At 36.8% G+C, this 13,948-nt stretch overlaps 2 protein-coding genes across 4 annotated transcripts in view; both read left to right on the forward strand.

The window, feature by feature from the left end:
- The window catches only part of cln6a (CLN6 transmembrane ER protein a), an 88,482-nt gene extending 80,741 nt beyond the window's left edge, over positions 1–7,741 (forward strand). For 2 of the 3 annotated variants that reach the window (XM_046033357.1, XM_046033359.1), the window contains 3 exons: positions 3,685–3,740; positions 4,596–4,718; positions 5,573–7,741. In XM_046033357.1, coding sequence (XP_045889313.1) covers positions 3,685–3,740; positions 4,596–4,718; positions 5,573–5,843 — 450 coding nt within the window. In that variant the 3' untranslated portion in view covers positions 5,844–7,741. The remainder of the gene's footprint in view (positions 1–3,684; positions 3,741–4,595; positions 4,719–5,572) is intronic. The other variant, XM_046033358.1, reaches the window with a different exon arrangement.
- Positions 6,628–12,296, forward strand: calml4a (calmodulin-like 4a). Its single transcript, XM_046033234.1, has 5 exons — positions 6,628–6,651; positions 8,253–8,283; positions 8,627–8,767; positions 9,323–9,511; positions 12,087–12,296. Exons 1-5 carry the CDS (start codon positions 6,628–6,630, stop codon positions 12,182–12,184), a joined length of 483 nt encoding a protein of 160 aa, XP_045889190.1. The 3' UTR covers positions 12,185–12,296.
- The last annotated feature ends 1,652 nt before the right edge of the window (positions 12,297–13,948 follow it).

The raw sequence follows: 13,948 nt of genomic DNA on the forward strand, positions 1-13,948 counted from the left end.
GGTTTGGGGTGCCATGTCATCTGCTGGTGTTGGTCCACTGTGTTTTCTGAGGTCCAAGGTCAACGCAGCCGTCTACCAGGAAGTTTTAGAGCACTTCATGCTTCCTGCTGCTGACCAACTTTATGGAGATGCAGATTTCATTTTCCAACAGGACTTGGCACCTGCACACAGTGCCAAAGCTACCAGTACCTGGTTTAAGGACCATGGTATCCCTGTTCTTAATTGGCCAGCAAACTCGCCTGACCATAACCCTATAGAATATCTATGTGGGTATTGTGAAGAGGAAGATGCAATACGCCAGACCCAACAATGCAGAAAAGCTGATGGCCACTATCAGAGCAACCTGGGCTCTCATAACACCTGAGCAGTGCCACAGACTGATCGACTCCATGCCACGCCGCATTGCTGCAGTAATTCAGGCAAAAGTAGCCCCAACTAAGTACTGAGTGCTGTACATGCTCATACTTTTCATGTTCATACTTTTCAGTTGGCCAACATTTCTAAAAATCCTTTTTTTGTATTGGTCTTTAGTAATATTCTAATTTTCGGAGATACTGAATTTGGGATTTTCATTAGTTGTCAGTTTTAATCATCACAATTAAATTAAATAAACATTTGAAATATATCAGTGTGTGTAATGAATGAATATAATATCCAAGTTTCACTTTTTGAATGGAATTACTGAAATAAATCAACTTTTTGATGATATTCTAGTTATATGACCAGCACCTGTAATCACCCCTCCACCAAACTTTACATTTGGCACAGTGCAGTCAGGCAAATACCGATCTCCTGGCAACCGCCAAACCCAGAGTCGTCCATTGGTTTGCGAGACAGAGAAGTATGATTCGTCACTTCAGAGAACTCTGCTCTAGTGTCCAGTGGCTGCGTGCTTTACACTACTGCTTGCATTGCACTTGGTGATTTAAGGCTTGGAGGCAGCTGTTCAGCCATGGAAACCCATTCCATGAAGTTCACTACACACTGTTCTTGAGCTAATCCGAAGGCCGCACAACATTTAGAGGTCTGCAGCTACTGACTCTGCAGAAAGTTGGTGACTTCCGCGCACTGTGCGCCTCAACATGTACTGACACTGCTCTGTGATTTTATGTGGCCTACCACTTTGTGGCTGGGTTTCTGTTGTTCCCAATTGCTTCCACTTTGTTATAATACCAGTAACAGTTGACCGTGGAATATTTAGTAGTGAGGAAATTTCACAAATGGACTGTACCATGCTTGAATGCCTAGGTGCCTGATTTTATACACCTGTGGCCATGGAAATGACTGAACCACCTGAATTCAACGATTCAGAGGGGTATCCTAAAATGTTTGGCAATATAGTGTATTTTGTACGAGATTTGATGTATGATTTAAGTGTTCCCTTAATTTTTTGAGCAGTGTGATTTGTTTAAGTAGAGTAGGGTACAGATTGAAATAAAACCTTTATTCCATAATGGGCACACTGGGAATACTGGAATACCCAGTGGGTGATAAAACTTCTGGTTCCTTTGCAAATGTTCCAGAATCTATCAATAAATTTTGTTTATTATCAGCTGCCACAGTATCATACAACAAAATTCTGTTTGTGTTGCTTGCCATGATTCTCCAGAGACAGTTCAGTGACTTAAAAAAAACTAGCTTGTCTTGTCTGCCTATGTCACTAACTGACAACACACCACACAAACATATCCGTATCGTCACACTTGTTTGATCCAGCAGAATTCATCCCGCTGTGTAGGAGTTTAGCTTATCTTTCTCTCTACTCTTTTAGTTCATATCTTATTTTGTCGCCCTGATTTCCAGACTAAATGTGGAGCATCATACTTTTGACTATGATGTGGTTGTCAACAAGGTTGATGTATGGCATATCTGGGTCAGGATAGAAGGAGGCAGGAATACTGAAGTACAGGGTAACTAATTTATGTTTGTTTCATGTCCCCCCCCCCCCTCAGATTTAAAGCAACGTCTTGATCTGACCCCAGGCTGTGAAAGTTGATGTCTTGTTCTATGTCACTATTGCTTCCTGGCCAGTACTAGAGCAACCATTAGTGACTTGCGTGCACAAAAGCAATAATCAGGTTATGCCCAGAAATGATAAAAACACGTTTAGATGTACTGTAATAACTTGATCACTCTAAAACCAACATTTACGTGTAGTTTCTCCCCTGCTCCCTACCAGATATCTGGATCAAGATTGTCATATTTAAGGGTATTCAAAGGAAATGGATAAGAAGTTTCAAGAGATTTTTGTTTTGTTTTTGGACTGACTTCTCAGCAAGAGCACAGGTACTGTAGTGAGAGAGTAGACAGTTTTTATTTATTTTTTAATGTTTATTTATTTCTTTTTTTATAAGGATACACAGCTACAATAAATAATATTTTTAATCCTGGCTCCCAGTTATGACTCTATTGTTCCAGATCAAGAAATTAGGCTTCACTAGCTAGAAAACCTTCTCTTAACCCAAAAAGAGGATTGGACATTTTTCAGAAATCAGGTCACTGCAGAAAGCTAGAAAGTTCGAGTTTGTCAGGTCAAGGAATAATAAGCATCCGATTTTGACCCTTTTTGTCAGTGCAAGTGTGTATTGTGTGCTTTTTAGTGCTAGATGTAAGGTAAGGTAAACACACATGTTACTGTCAAACACCAGAGCTGCCATCTGAGAGAATTTTGAGATTAGTCTGATCAAATAAAAATAATGAAAAGAGATTAGTACTTTCAGTGCAGATGTCTCTGTTTGATGTTGTTTAATTTAGTTTGTGTAAATTCAAACGAAATGTTAAATTGTTTCAATATTTGCTTGTTTTTAACCCTTGCCAAGTGTGTTTATGAAGCTGTAGAGCTTTTAAAAGTCTGCGGGTCTCTTTTTCAGTTAATTACAAGTAAGTAATCCATTGCCCTCAGAAGTACTTTTAAAGAGATTAAACTCTACATTATAAAACTGCACAAAAAAGGTCCTGAGGGGCATTGGTTCAAATGTAAAATGTTAAAATTAATGGTTTAACACAATTACTTTTAATGAGGATTTCCCTCTGAGGAAGCATTTAATTTCAAACACATAAGCTCAAGTCAAGAGGGTTTGGCGAACGCTTTAATGTGATATAGACATCAAAGTAGAGTGAAAAGTAGGCAAGGTGAACCAACAATTGTAGTCGCTCAGTACATTCTGCCTGGTTTAAACAAGGATGGTGTATAAGTATAGTAGGGTGACAAATTCAAGGGAAAAATAAACACAGCGTCTTCAACTGCCTTGGCATAAGATGTTCCCTCATTTGCTGTTTTTGATTATGGTGGTGGAGAGCGCAGTCTGGCAAGTTGCTAAACTAAGTGTTCAGCTGGGTTGAGATCTGATGACTGTGACGGCCATATCATGTGATTCACATAACTTTACTCAAACCATTCAGGTCCGCCTCCTGTCCTGTATGGAAGCATCTGCATTTGTACTGTTTTTTTTCTCTAATCTGTCTGTAGTTTGTGCTTAATTGCCATAATAAAATGTAAATGGTACTAGAACAGTAGATGGCACTGTTGCTTAAGGCAGAGTGTGTTTCCCCACCAATGCAGAATAACCATAGACTGTATAAAACAAGAGAATAATATACAATATATTGTGCCATTAAAACATACCTGTTAATGTTGTAATGCGTTTCTTGTAATACTTCATCCTTTTTGTCCTTCTTTCACAGATCGACTCCTTTGAGCTGCTGTATTATTATGATGAACAGCTGGGACACTTAATGTGGTATGTGTCTGTGGTTTATTTGTGTTGTGGAAAATGACTGGCTTGTGGCAGAATACAGGATCAAAATGTTTTGCTATAAAACAGTTTGTTTTGCGTCTTTCTGTTTAAATCTGAAGGACACATCTGATTGTAATGGATGTCATTTGACAACACATGGATGGAAGAAACCAATTAAAGAGCAAAGTGTGTGTGGAGAATTTTAACACAGTGGACAGACAAGAACTGCAGCCAGTTATCAATGTGCTGTAATCTGTAGCTAATTACAAAACAGTTTTAGGATGAGCAGACTGAACAGAAAGATATATATATCACTCCCTCTCTTTCCTTTTACTTGCATAGGCCCTTAGTTTATGGCAGTTAAGTAGCTCAATCGGCTGATAACGTTGCAGCACTGTGTTTGCATTGGATGATCCTGCTCTGTGTATGTGTGTGTATGTGGTTTTGAATATTGCACATCTGGACAGAACACACAGACTGAGTCTACAAAACAAACAGAAATCCAAGATCATAAAGTGCACTTTTTTGTTATTTTAATTTAAGTCAATTTTTAGTCAGTTTAATCCATAGTTGGGTGAAAAGAAATTCATTTTCTCAGTCAGCCATGGGGGTTTGTTAAATGTTTTTGGCTCAGCTGTTGCCCTCCCACTTTTGTCTAGGTTGTAAAGATTGTGCTGACGCCGGGCTTAAGCGTAGTATATAGAAAGAGAGTTTTAACTACTATTCTACTACTTGTGTGGAATTACACAGAAAAATCACATGCTGTACTTGTTGAAAAAATTTTGCATCATCCCTTTACAAAGAAATACTAACTTGAATCAGTTACCTGTACAGTTTCTGTCTCTTGTTTTATTCTAGGTATATTCCTTTCTTCATTATTTTGTTCATCTACTTCACCGGCTGCTTCACCAAGGACAAAGAACAAAAGAACATTCCTATCTCTGGCTGGCTGTTGCTGGGACCTAGCGCCCTCTACTATTGGTCAGTTGCCTTCTCATGTTTCTAAAAACCTTGTGTTTGTGTGTCCTCCATAAATACATGACATAGTGTTCTGAAGTGCCTGAATGATATGAAACTATAAAGGAACAATGAAATCTGATTCACATTGTAGAGATGCTGCACCTCTCCCTTACATAAGAAGTGCTTTGTACATGATTTCAGTTTAGATTTGTAATCCAAAGATCAGTGAGATAATGAAAATAGTGAATAAAGGATATCTTTAGCATGAATGTATACAGTAAAACAGATAACAATGTAAAGGATACAATGAGATAAACATGTGGATTAACAGGGTAATTTGGGACTGACTCTGACTAGCTAATGAATATTTCCCTCCATTCTGTCAAGCCACATTTTAAACGAACTACTTTTGGGCAATTTTTAAATGTAAAATGTAATGGGTGTAATGTAATGTTTGCATCAACTTAGGGTTGTTTACAAAAGTTAACATAAGCAACAAAAATGTGTGACAGAACCAATTTAAATGGTGTTTTTGGAAATTGTATTTTATATTTAACAAAATGAGTAACAACTGTGTTTAGTTTGTTGGGATCAAAACAAGCTCTGTTATTTCCATCTTCACTTTGTGCAGAAATTCAAATTGAGGAGAGCAGCGTCAATGGCAGACACAAACCTGTGGAAGAAAATGCTTTGCCTGTCTTTTTGAAATTTCACTGCTAATGTAGGAAGTGAAGTGGACATTTTCCTTGTAAAACAGATGTCTAAAAGCTGTAACATTATACAGCAGTAATGTGTGGTTACGTGTCACTAAATCAAAGTGTTGGTGTTTCTCTATGTGTTCATGACGTCTCTTACTTTTCTTTCATTTCTTCAAGGTACCTTGTCACTGAGGGACAAATCACTGAACTTTTCCTCCTCACCTTCTTTGCCATGGTTGCCATGGTGATACATCAACAGCGTAAAGGTCTCAGCCCAGACAGCAATGGCCTCTTCATGTTCTGTAGTTTCACTGTTACTGTGCTTCTGGTGGCACTGTGGGTGGTCTATTTGTGGAACGACCCAGTGCTGCGCAACAAGTACCCCGGACTCATTTATGTGCCAGAACCCTGGTCCTACTACACCTTACATATCAAGAAAAACCACTGAATTAGCCTACATCTGTCCAGGTCTGTGTTTGAAGAAAAAGTATTTCCGAATGCCTTGACGTCAGAACTGACGGATGCATATATTTTCTTTCGTCACCAGATTTCCTGTGACAGAGATAGTGGCTGCACTGTCAAACACAAGGTTCCACTGGCTTTAGCCATGTATTCAGAAGGGGATTTTCTACTTGGATCTTGTGACATGAGCAATTTGAAACATGTAGCTCAGCAAGCATGTTTTATAATCATTACCTACTTGTGTTTTCCTTAATGGGATTTTTTTTTAATTGATGGTGTAATACCATGGCAGGCATTAAAGGCAAAAATTAACTGTGGTCCCCCCACCCCACTCCACACTCACACACATTTCTCTGACCCATGCTACGCTGAAAACTACCAGTAATACAACCCTGCCCTAGGTTTACTGTATGTGAGTTAGTTTGTGATATTATTATTTATATAGGATGTGCCCCGTGTGACTGTAATGTCAACAGAAATGATAAAGATACTAAAGTTAGACTTTGACACAGGACCCCTGTCTAAGACAGGCCTCAAGATTGGGTAAAAATTCAGGAGCCACTATGGACCCTTTAACATTTCAGTTTTTGATTGTGCTTTAGTGGCGCATATTTGCAGACAATTTTACAATTATTTAAATTACCACAAAGTAAGTGCTCTCAGACAACCTGGGGCCTTCGGGGCACCTGAGGATTTGGGAGCCTGGGACAGTTGTGCGATTTGCAACATTGGTAATCCAGCCTTGTAAAAAAACCCAAATAAACCCCAGCATGAATGGCAAAGTTGAACTAAAGGTGAAAATACTGTATGTACAGTAGATTCATTGAAAAATGTGTAAAACAATTCTTACTTTGCTTAATTACCAAAGACTCCAATTAGTCGACGACTAAATGCTGTAAGGCTGACGAAAAATGATCAGGTTCAATAAATTTACTGCCAGTTACAGCTGCTCCTGTCTGGTTTCCAGGAAAGAAAAGAAGAAGAAGATAGCATACATTTCTGACTGATCATCTAAACACACTGGTATAAAAAACATTAATAATAAATTGTAATATAGCACTTTTCCAAAGGTGCACTGTCTTTTCAAGATGCACAAACTTTAACAAGACAGTACCGTTGGAACAATGGCTTGAAAGAAGTAAAAACAACTATTTAGGTCCAAGTACTGCAAAAAAGATAAAACAACCAAATATAGTAATACAATATGACAAAGCAGTGTCATGTCAACAACAGGGTCTGTTGGTTAGTCAGAAAGGCAAGTCTATAAACATGTTTTGAAGCAGGATTTAAAACCAGACTAAATAAATAATATTAAATGAAGGACTGTTCCAAATCTATAATTTTTTTAAAAAGGTATTTAAGGTTTGATAGATTTTACTGTACTTCACATTGTCATTCATTTAGGCATGAGAGCTGCGAACTATTCCCTAATATCCTCTGCACTTATTTCCTGGTCATTGATTAGATAGTGTTTACATTTACCTCTAAATAATAACCAACATACACTCATTGACAACGACATGCTCTTCTTTATTGCATTATATCTGACATGATGTGTCTAATAAGTAATGGAATGGGAAGAAGTATGAATGCTTTTATATTCAAAAGGTCAAGGAAACATGAGCAGATGACTGTTAAGATACAAAGGAAACATTTTTTTTATAAAAGCAGAATTTAACTGATAAATTGTTACTATGCTGGGTTTTTTTACATGTTAAGTGGACTTCTTTGCCTTTCGATTTGTTGTTCTTAATGTAAAATTGTGATTGTTGTACAGTATTGACCCTTTGCTTAAGATGACTTTGTTGCTTGAAAAATACAGTTACTGGTTCCTCACTGGTTAAATTCTGATTATGTAAATCTTAATTAAAATGTTGTAATTGACTTTCTACGTGCTGGTTATTACTCACATTTATTATCATCATATCATATTTATTCACTTATTTGACCCTGCGTGTGGTTTAAATCAGCTTTCTTTACAAATAGCCTATAACAGTCTTATTCATACAGACACATATAGTTAAAATTATTTAAAATATGTAAATCCTTTTATTATATGACATTGTAGTATCATATGGTGATTGACTGGTAATAATTGCAGGGCTGGAAAAGGAAAGGACAATACAGCACTGTGGATCTGGTATCTGCGTTTCCACAGTAACACATATTAAATTACATAGAGGCTAACAGGTGGTGGACTTTAAACAGAGGTGGAGGGACAGGTGACGTGGGCAACAGAAAACTCCTTCCTGGAAAGATACAAGCTACAGCAAAAATGGTAAGAGCAAGACTTAATTTCCATTAAGCCATTATTTATTATTTGTCTCTGTTTTTTGTTACAGTAATGTTTGTGTAATTACCTGCCAAGTGACTCCATACTATTGTCACCTTTCAGGCAAAATTCTTCACACCCGTTCAAATCAATGGTAAGAGTATTCCACAGCACCGCATGTTCTTTACCATCTATTACTGTTATTATTATGTTATCGATGTTTTGAATTTACTATCTGTCTTTTTAATATGTACTCTACATTTATCCATTTATATTTTAAAAACACATACATGGTGAAAAAGAAATAGATGTTTTTAAAAAGTTTTGGCAAAAAAGATCAAAGTCTGACCCTGTCCAGTGTTATGAGTTGTAAAACAATGCCATGTATTTCTAAGTCAACCTGCTATTGTATCGACTCCACTGATGTCCCTTATTAAATAATACAATTAAATAAACTACGCGCGTGTAATCCATTACTTTTTCCATTTTCCCTGCAGAGTTCAAGGAGTGCTTTTCTTTGTATGACAAGAAGCAAAAGGGCAAAATTGATGCCAAAGACCTGATCACAGTTATGCGCTGCCTGGGGACGAGCCCCACATTTGGTGAAATCGAAAGACATCTACAAGTTCACAAAATTGGTAAAGAACAACATACAGTAAATCTAATGTAGTTTGTGGGCCAGTCGAGGTTGAGAAAAGGATGACATTGGTTAAAAAAAGTCAAAACAGGTTGTGCACTAAACTCTGAATTCTTTGAGTAACATTCTTTGGTTTTATCCACTTGACTCTGCCATACAGGAAGTAGTTGTTTTTAAATTAGGTTAATGTGGGTTGTTTAATGTACAGTGGTTCTTTTCATTATACATTATTAGGTTAAGTTATTGTAAAATCTTTTTTTCAAGGCTTTTACAAGGCAATTATAATTATAAAGTGGCATATAAATGGTGGAAAAAACTGTTAAGTAGGTTTTACTCAAAATCACAAGTCTGTCTTAAAGGGATTTACAATGTGTACTACATACAGTATGACACCCTTGACATGAATATGAAAAACCTTAAATGAAGAAAGGAAAATGCCTTAATAAGAGCAACAAGGAAGGGATGTCTCTTGTCAACACGTGTCAATTTGTGCATCATTTTTAGATTATTTGACAGCATGGCACGGACCTAATTTCTGCATTACATTCGTGTTTAGAAAAGACAGGTGAGCTGGACTTCTCTGCGTTTCTGACAATGATGCACAGACAGATGCAACAGGAAGACCCAAAGACAGAAATCCTGGAGGCCTTGAGGATGACAGACAAGCAGAAGAAAGGATACATCCAGGCATCTGAGCTCCGCACCAAGCTCACCATGTTAGGAGAGAAACTCACAGACAAAGAAGGTAAAACAAATATATATATTTTTTAATAACAACCTTAAGCTGAAAATATGCAGAATGGCTTAACTGATTTTCACCTGTGACTTAAATCTAGAACAACAAGAACAAAAAGACTATAGGAAGCTGCTGAGTTGCTGTGTTGACACTGCGCTACAGTAAAAGCTTGTACTTTTTAATCAACACAATCAATATAAGGTTAACATACGTTGTTCTATAAACCACAGGGAGCAAATGAATGGATAGTTCAGAGTTAAAGTGCCGTTTGTAAATGTTTAGATATTTATTTGGCTTTGTAATTTAATAATGAAACTATGAGTTTAAAGTGCTAAAGTGACCTTAAGCTTGATAGTTTAAACACAAACTCCCAGTGAACCATGTTGAATGTGTAGCACTTTTTATACATTTCCCAAAGTAAAAAGTGCTACACAAAATGAATGTGAACACCCCAAAATACCCATAAAATGTCAGAGTCATTGTTTCATTCAAAATCCAGTGTACTGAAGGACAGCCAAAACAATGAATGTCCTCATACTTCATCATATGACTGTAGTGAATATCAAACCACATTAATTTGTAAAGTGAATCAACCTGTTTATATAAGATAAGACTGCAATTGATGTTTGTGCCATTATATGACAAAAGTCAATACATATTTCAGTCAAAAGAATGGCGTCTAGCCCAGCCTGCCTCTACCACACTGACGTGAGCTTACCTGGCTCTCTCCCCCTTCTCCCAACAGCCGAGTCTTTTCCTTTCATGTGTCACATTTATTACATCTTCCCACGGCACTATGAGACTCACAAAGGCAACAATCCCCTGCAACTCTGTGAGAGTTCAGCTCACTGTCTCCTTGAGAATTACAAGCTGCTTCCCTAAATCCACAACAGTTTGCCAGTCTCGCCTCATTCCTAGGTGTCCTATGAACTGCCTGTCGAATACAGCTTTTCTCCTGATATTTACTCCATTTCCTATAAACTCAACCTTACTATTTTCTTTTCTGCTGTTCAGTATACCTGAATGTATCCTCACGTGTGGTAAACTGTGGTGGAAATCTGTAGTCTTGACAATATCTTGAAAATGTGCTCTAAATTTGTAATACTATGACTAAAGTCGAAGCATATTTTAAGATAACTTTTGGTTGATAAAGGATTATTTAAGAATAGCAGTTTTGTGTTTTAGTTCTTAGTTTTCCAAAGTTTTCCAAACAGTGGATTTTGTACTTCTCAGACTTGTCAAGATTGAAATTTCATTGCATGCAAATTGATGATAGTAGAGCCAAAGCTTAAAAAACTGATTGTCCAATTGTCCTTTGAAGCAGTGGGTTTGATGGAAGGACTCATCCTGCAGGAACGCTGATATTCAGTTAAATTTCTGGGGATTTTGATCCCATTTGCTCAGTCATTCATATAGTCACTGGTCTCAAAGCAACATAACAATCGAATTCAAAGGACTGTCAGTGCTGTGCACATAAAGCAGTTTATATATGAATGAAGCTTAACTGCTTCCCAGTAGGAGGCTTCCATCATGTTGTTGGATTGCAGAACTATGGAAGCAGATAGTGATGCCACTACTAAAAGAGCAGACAATCGTGGTTTGAAGCTCCTAACTTTATCAATTATCACTGTTGCTGCTGTAAAACACCAGTTTGAGTATTCAGGAAATTTTTGTTGTTGGCTTGAATGATAAATATATGTTGATAATGAAAATGTTTATGTAAAACCAGTGGTGGAAGAAGTCTTCACACCTTTTACTTACAAGTAGCAATAAAACAGTATATAAAAGTCCTGCATTCAAAGTTTAAAATCAAAATTAAAAGTACAAAATTAGGCACTTAAATTATCAAAAGTAAAGGTTCTTAAAAGCAGAAACATGGTCCCTGTGAGTACATTATATTATTCAATTATGGTGCATTAATTACATTTTTACAGTTTTAGCTGAGGTAGTAACTACTTTAACAATGTATCATACTATATAAAGTAAACTAATATATATTGTATGTAAAATCTTCAAAGTAGCTAGTAACTGCAGCTCTCAGATAAATGTAGTGCAACATTTCCCTCTCAAATGAAATGGAGTAGAAGAATAAAGTAGCATAAAATGTAAGCACTCAAGTAAAGTAGATGTACTTCAAAATTGTACTTAAGTAGAGAACGTGAGTAAATATGCTTAGTTTATACTCCTCCAACATATAGGTATTACTTTAAGATGTCTCTCCGGTGGATTTTGAAAAATACTTGTTCATGTTAACACATTACTTACTAAACTACATTATAAATATTTATGACCTTTTAAATTGAGTGGAAATCCCCAATAATAAGGTGAATGATTTTGTTAATCATAACTGCAGCAATAACTAATACACTCACGGTCTGACTCAGCACAGATGTTATGGTTGTTGCCCGCACTTGTAGTCTGAAGGAGTTGTTGTCAGACAGTCAAAAACTCCCACAGGCAAAAAGCCAGCAGGAGTCTCTAACCTCTGACCCTTAATAATCGTGGGAGACGAATGAGTTTTCAGGCAGCGTTCTTTCTACTCAAGTTCACTCATAAAGGTGTTTTCTCTGTCGTCCTTGTCTAGTGGATGAGCTCTTCAAAGAGGCAAACGTCAAGTCAAATGGGACGGTCAACTACGAAGAGTTCACCCAGATGGTGACGCTGCCGCCTGTTGATTACTGAATTGTTTTTTAATGGAAAGAAATTCAAAACAGCGTGATGGGGACTGGCTTTATATACACTGAACTTATGAATATGACTGACCACAATGTGAAGCACTGCTGTTATATTTAATTGTAACTAACACCATATGATATGGTTTGGCATGTTTTCTTCTTTGATGTAATCAAATTTCAAAACCGTTAAATTCTAAGTACACCTTTTGTCAAGCCTGACCCTCCACCCAAACAAATAAGTTTGAATTTAAAGCTGGGGTAGGCAACATTGGAGAACTAGCATGACACATCTAGATTTTGAAAGTAAAAACCCACCCTCTCCCTTCAACTCTCCGTCCAAAAGCAGTCCCCCAAAATACATTTGAATTTGCGGTGAATACCCGGGCAGAGAGCGTGCAGGTAAACCAGCAGGACTCTAATAAGCAATGACAAATGATTGACCGTGCTTATTACAGTCCTGCTATCGCCACAGATACCTGATTTTTCTTTTTCTTTTTTGTACATAGCATTTGATTTATTGATTGCTGTCGAGATATAAAGAGAATTTCAACAAATATAACAAACTTTGCTTCATAAATAATTGCATGCCCCAGCTTTAATGTCAAGTTTGATATTTTATGTATGTACTTCTTCATGCTTGTGAGTAATACATTTTCAAACCTTTAGTTTCATTAAATAGCTTCTCATAATGTAGCGCTATCAACTTTCAACACATCCGTATTAAATTCCTAAACTTGAAGCTGTGGAGTTTGAACATATAATTGAGCAACTGTATTTAAAGCCGTTTCTGTTGTTTTCAGTTGTTGTCATGTCATGCATAGTTGTCAGGCATTTGTGAAAATTACATTTACACAAGCAACTTGTAATTTGCATTTTGTTTCACAAGTTTTATTTTGTAGTACAAAGCACAGTATATGAATATCCATATGTAATAACATCACTGATTAAACAAATGTAACATTTTCTCCAAAGCATATCATTGTTGTCTTGCTTATTAACAGTTGATTTAAATGAAGTGGGAATTTGTTAAGAGATTGTTGAAAAATGTGTTTTATAGCTACTATGACATTATGTGATTACTGTCTATTTGAAGAATACTGAATTAGCAACTTGGCTAGAGTCTTAAATAGCTAGAAATTAAATAGCATAAAAAAATACAGGAGGATGTGATGGCACTACAGCTGCCTGGGCTGGACTGTATTGATAAGCTTGAGCTGCTTTTCAATTCCTGCTGAAAAGAGCCTGCAGCCTACATGTCAGTTCTAACAACAATTCTGAACGGAGGAACAAGCAGAAAAGACAAAAGAATTAGAGTTCCTCCAAAACGTTACCATAACAGCAACTAAAAACCACAGTTGCAGAGGTATAAAAATACTATATATACCTAATTCCATACACCCTACTTAACCTAATGTGATATGACACTGACGTCCAATAATTCTCTCCAATTTGAACAAATTCACAATCGCTTAAAAAAACATGTATTCTGAAATGCTGAATTTGACTTATATTTCAATCTAGCGGTTAGTAAAAATAATGACATCAAATTATCCAATATTCAAGTAGATAAGGCACTGGGCCTGCCAATACCTGACCTGAAATGTTTGGAGCCTGTGTGGCCTCTAGCACCAAGTATTTCCTGCAGCTCCACTTTTCACATTTACATTTTACTGATACAATTACTGATACAATTCCCGCAAAACAAAACATTTCAACTGACCATTAGCTAAACTCCGGCCCTGAACAGTGACTGTCTAATTACAGCTTACTA

The sequence above is a fragment of the Micropterus dolomieu genome, linkage group LG20 (assembly GCF_021292245.1).
Source record: "Micropterus dolomieu isolate WLL.071019.BEF.003 ecotype Adirondacks linkage group LG20, ASM2129224v1, whole genome shotgun sequence".
Lineage (NCBI taxonomy): Eukaryota > Metazoa > Chordata > Actinopteri > Centrarchiformes > Centrarchidae > Micropterus > Micropterus dolomieu.

Excerpts from the sequence above, each read along its gene's own strand:
- calml4a (XM_046033234.1), top strand. The coding sequence starts at position 6,628 with ATGAATGGCAAAGTTGAACTAAAG. Across the intron at positions 8,284-8,626 it reads CACACCCGTTCAAATCAATG|AGTTCAAGGAGTGCTTTTCT; the intron begins GTAAGAGTATTC and ends TTTTCCCTGCAG. Across the intron at positions 8,768-9,322 it reads TCTACAAGTTCACAAAATTG|AAAAGACAGGTGAGCTGGAC; the intron begins GTAAAGAACAAC and ends ATTCGTGTTTAG.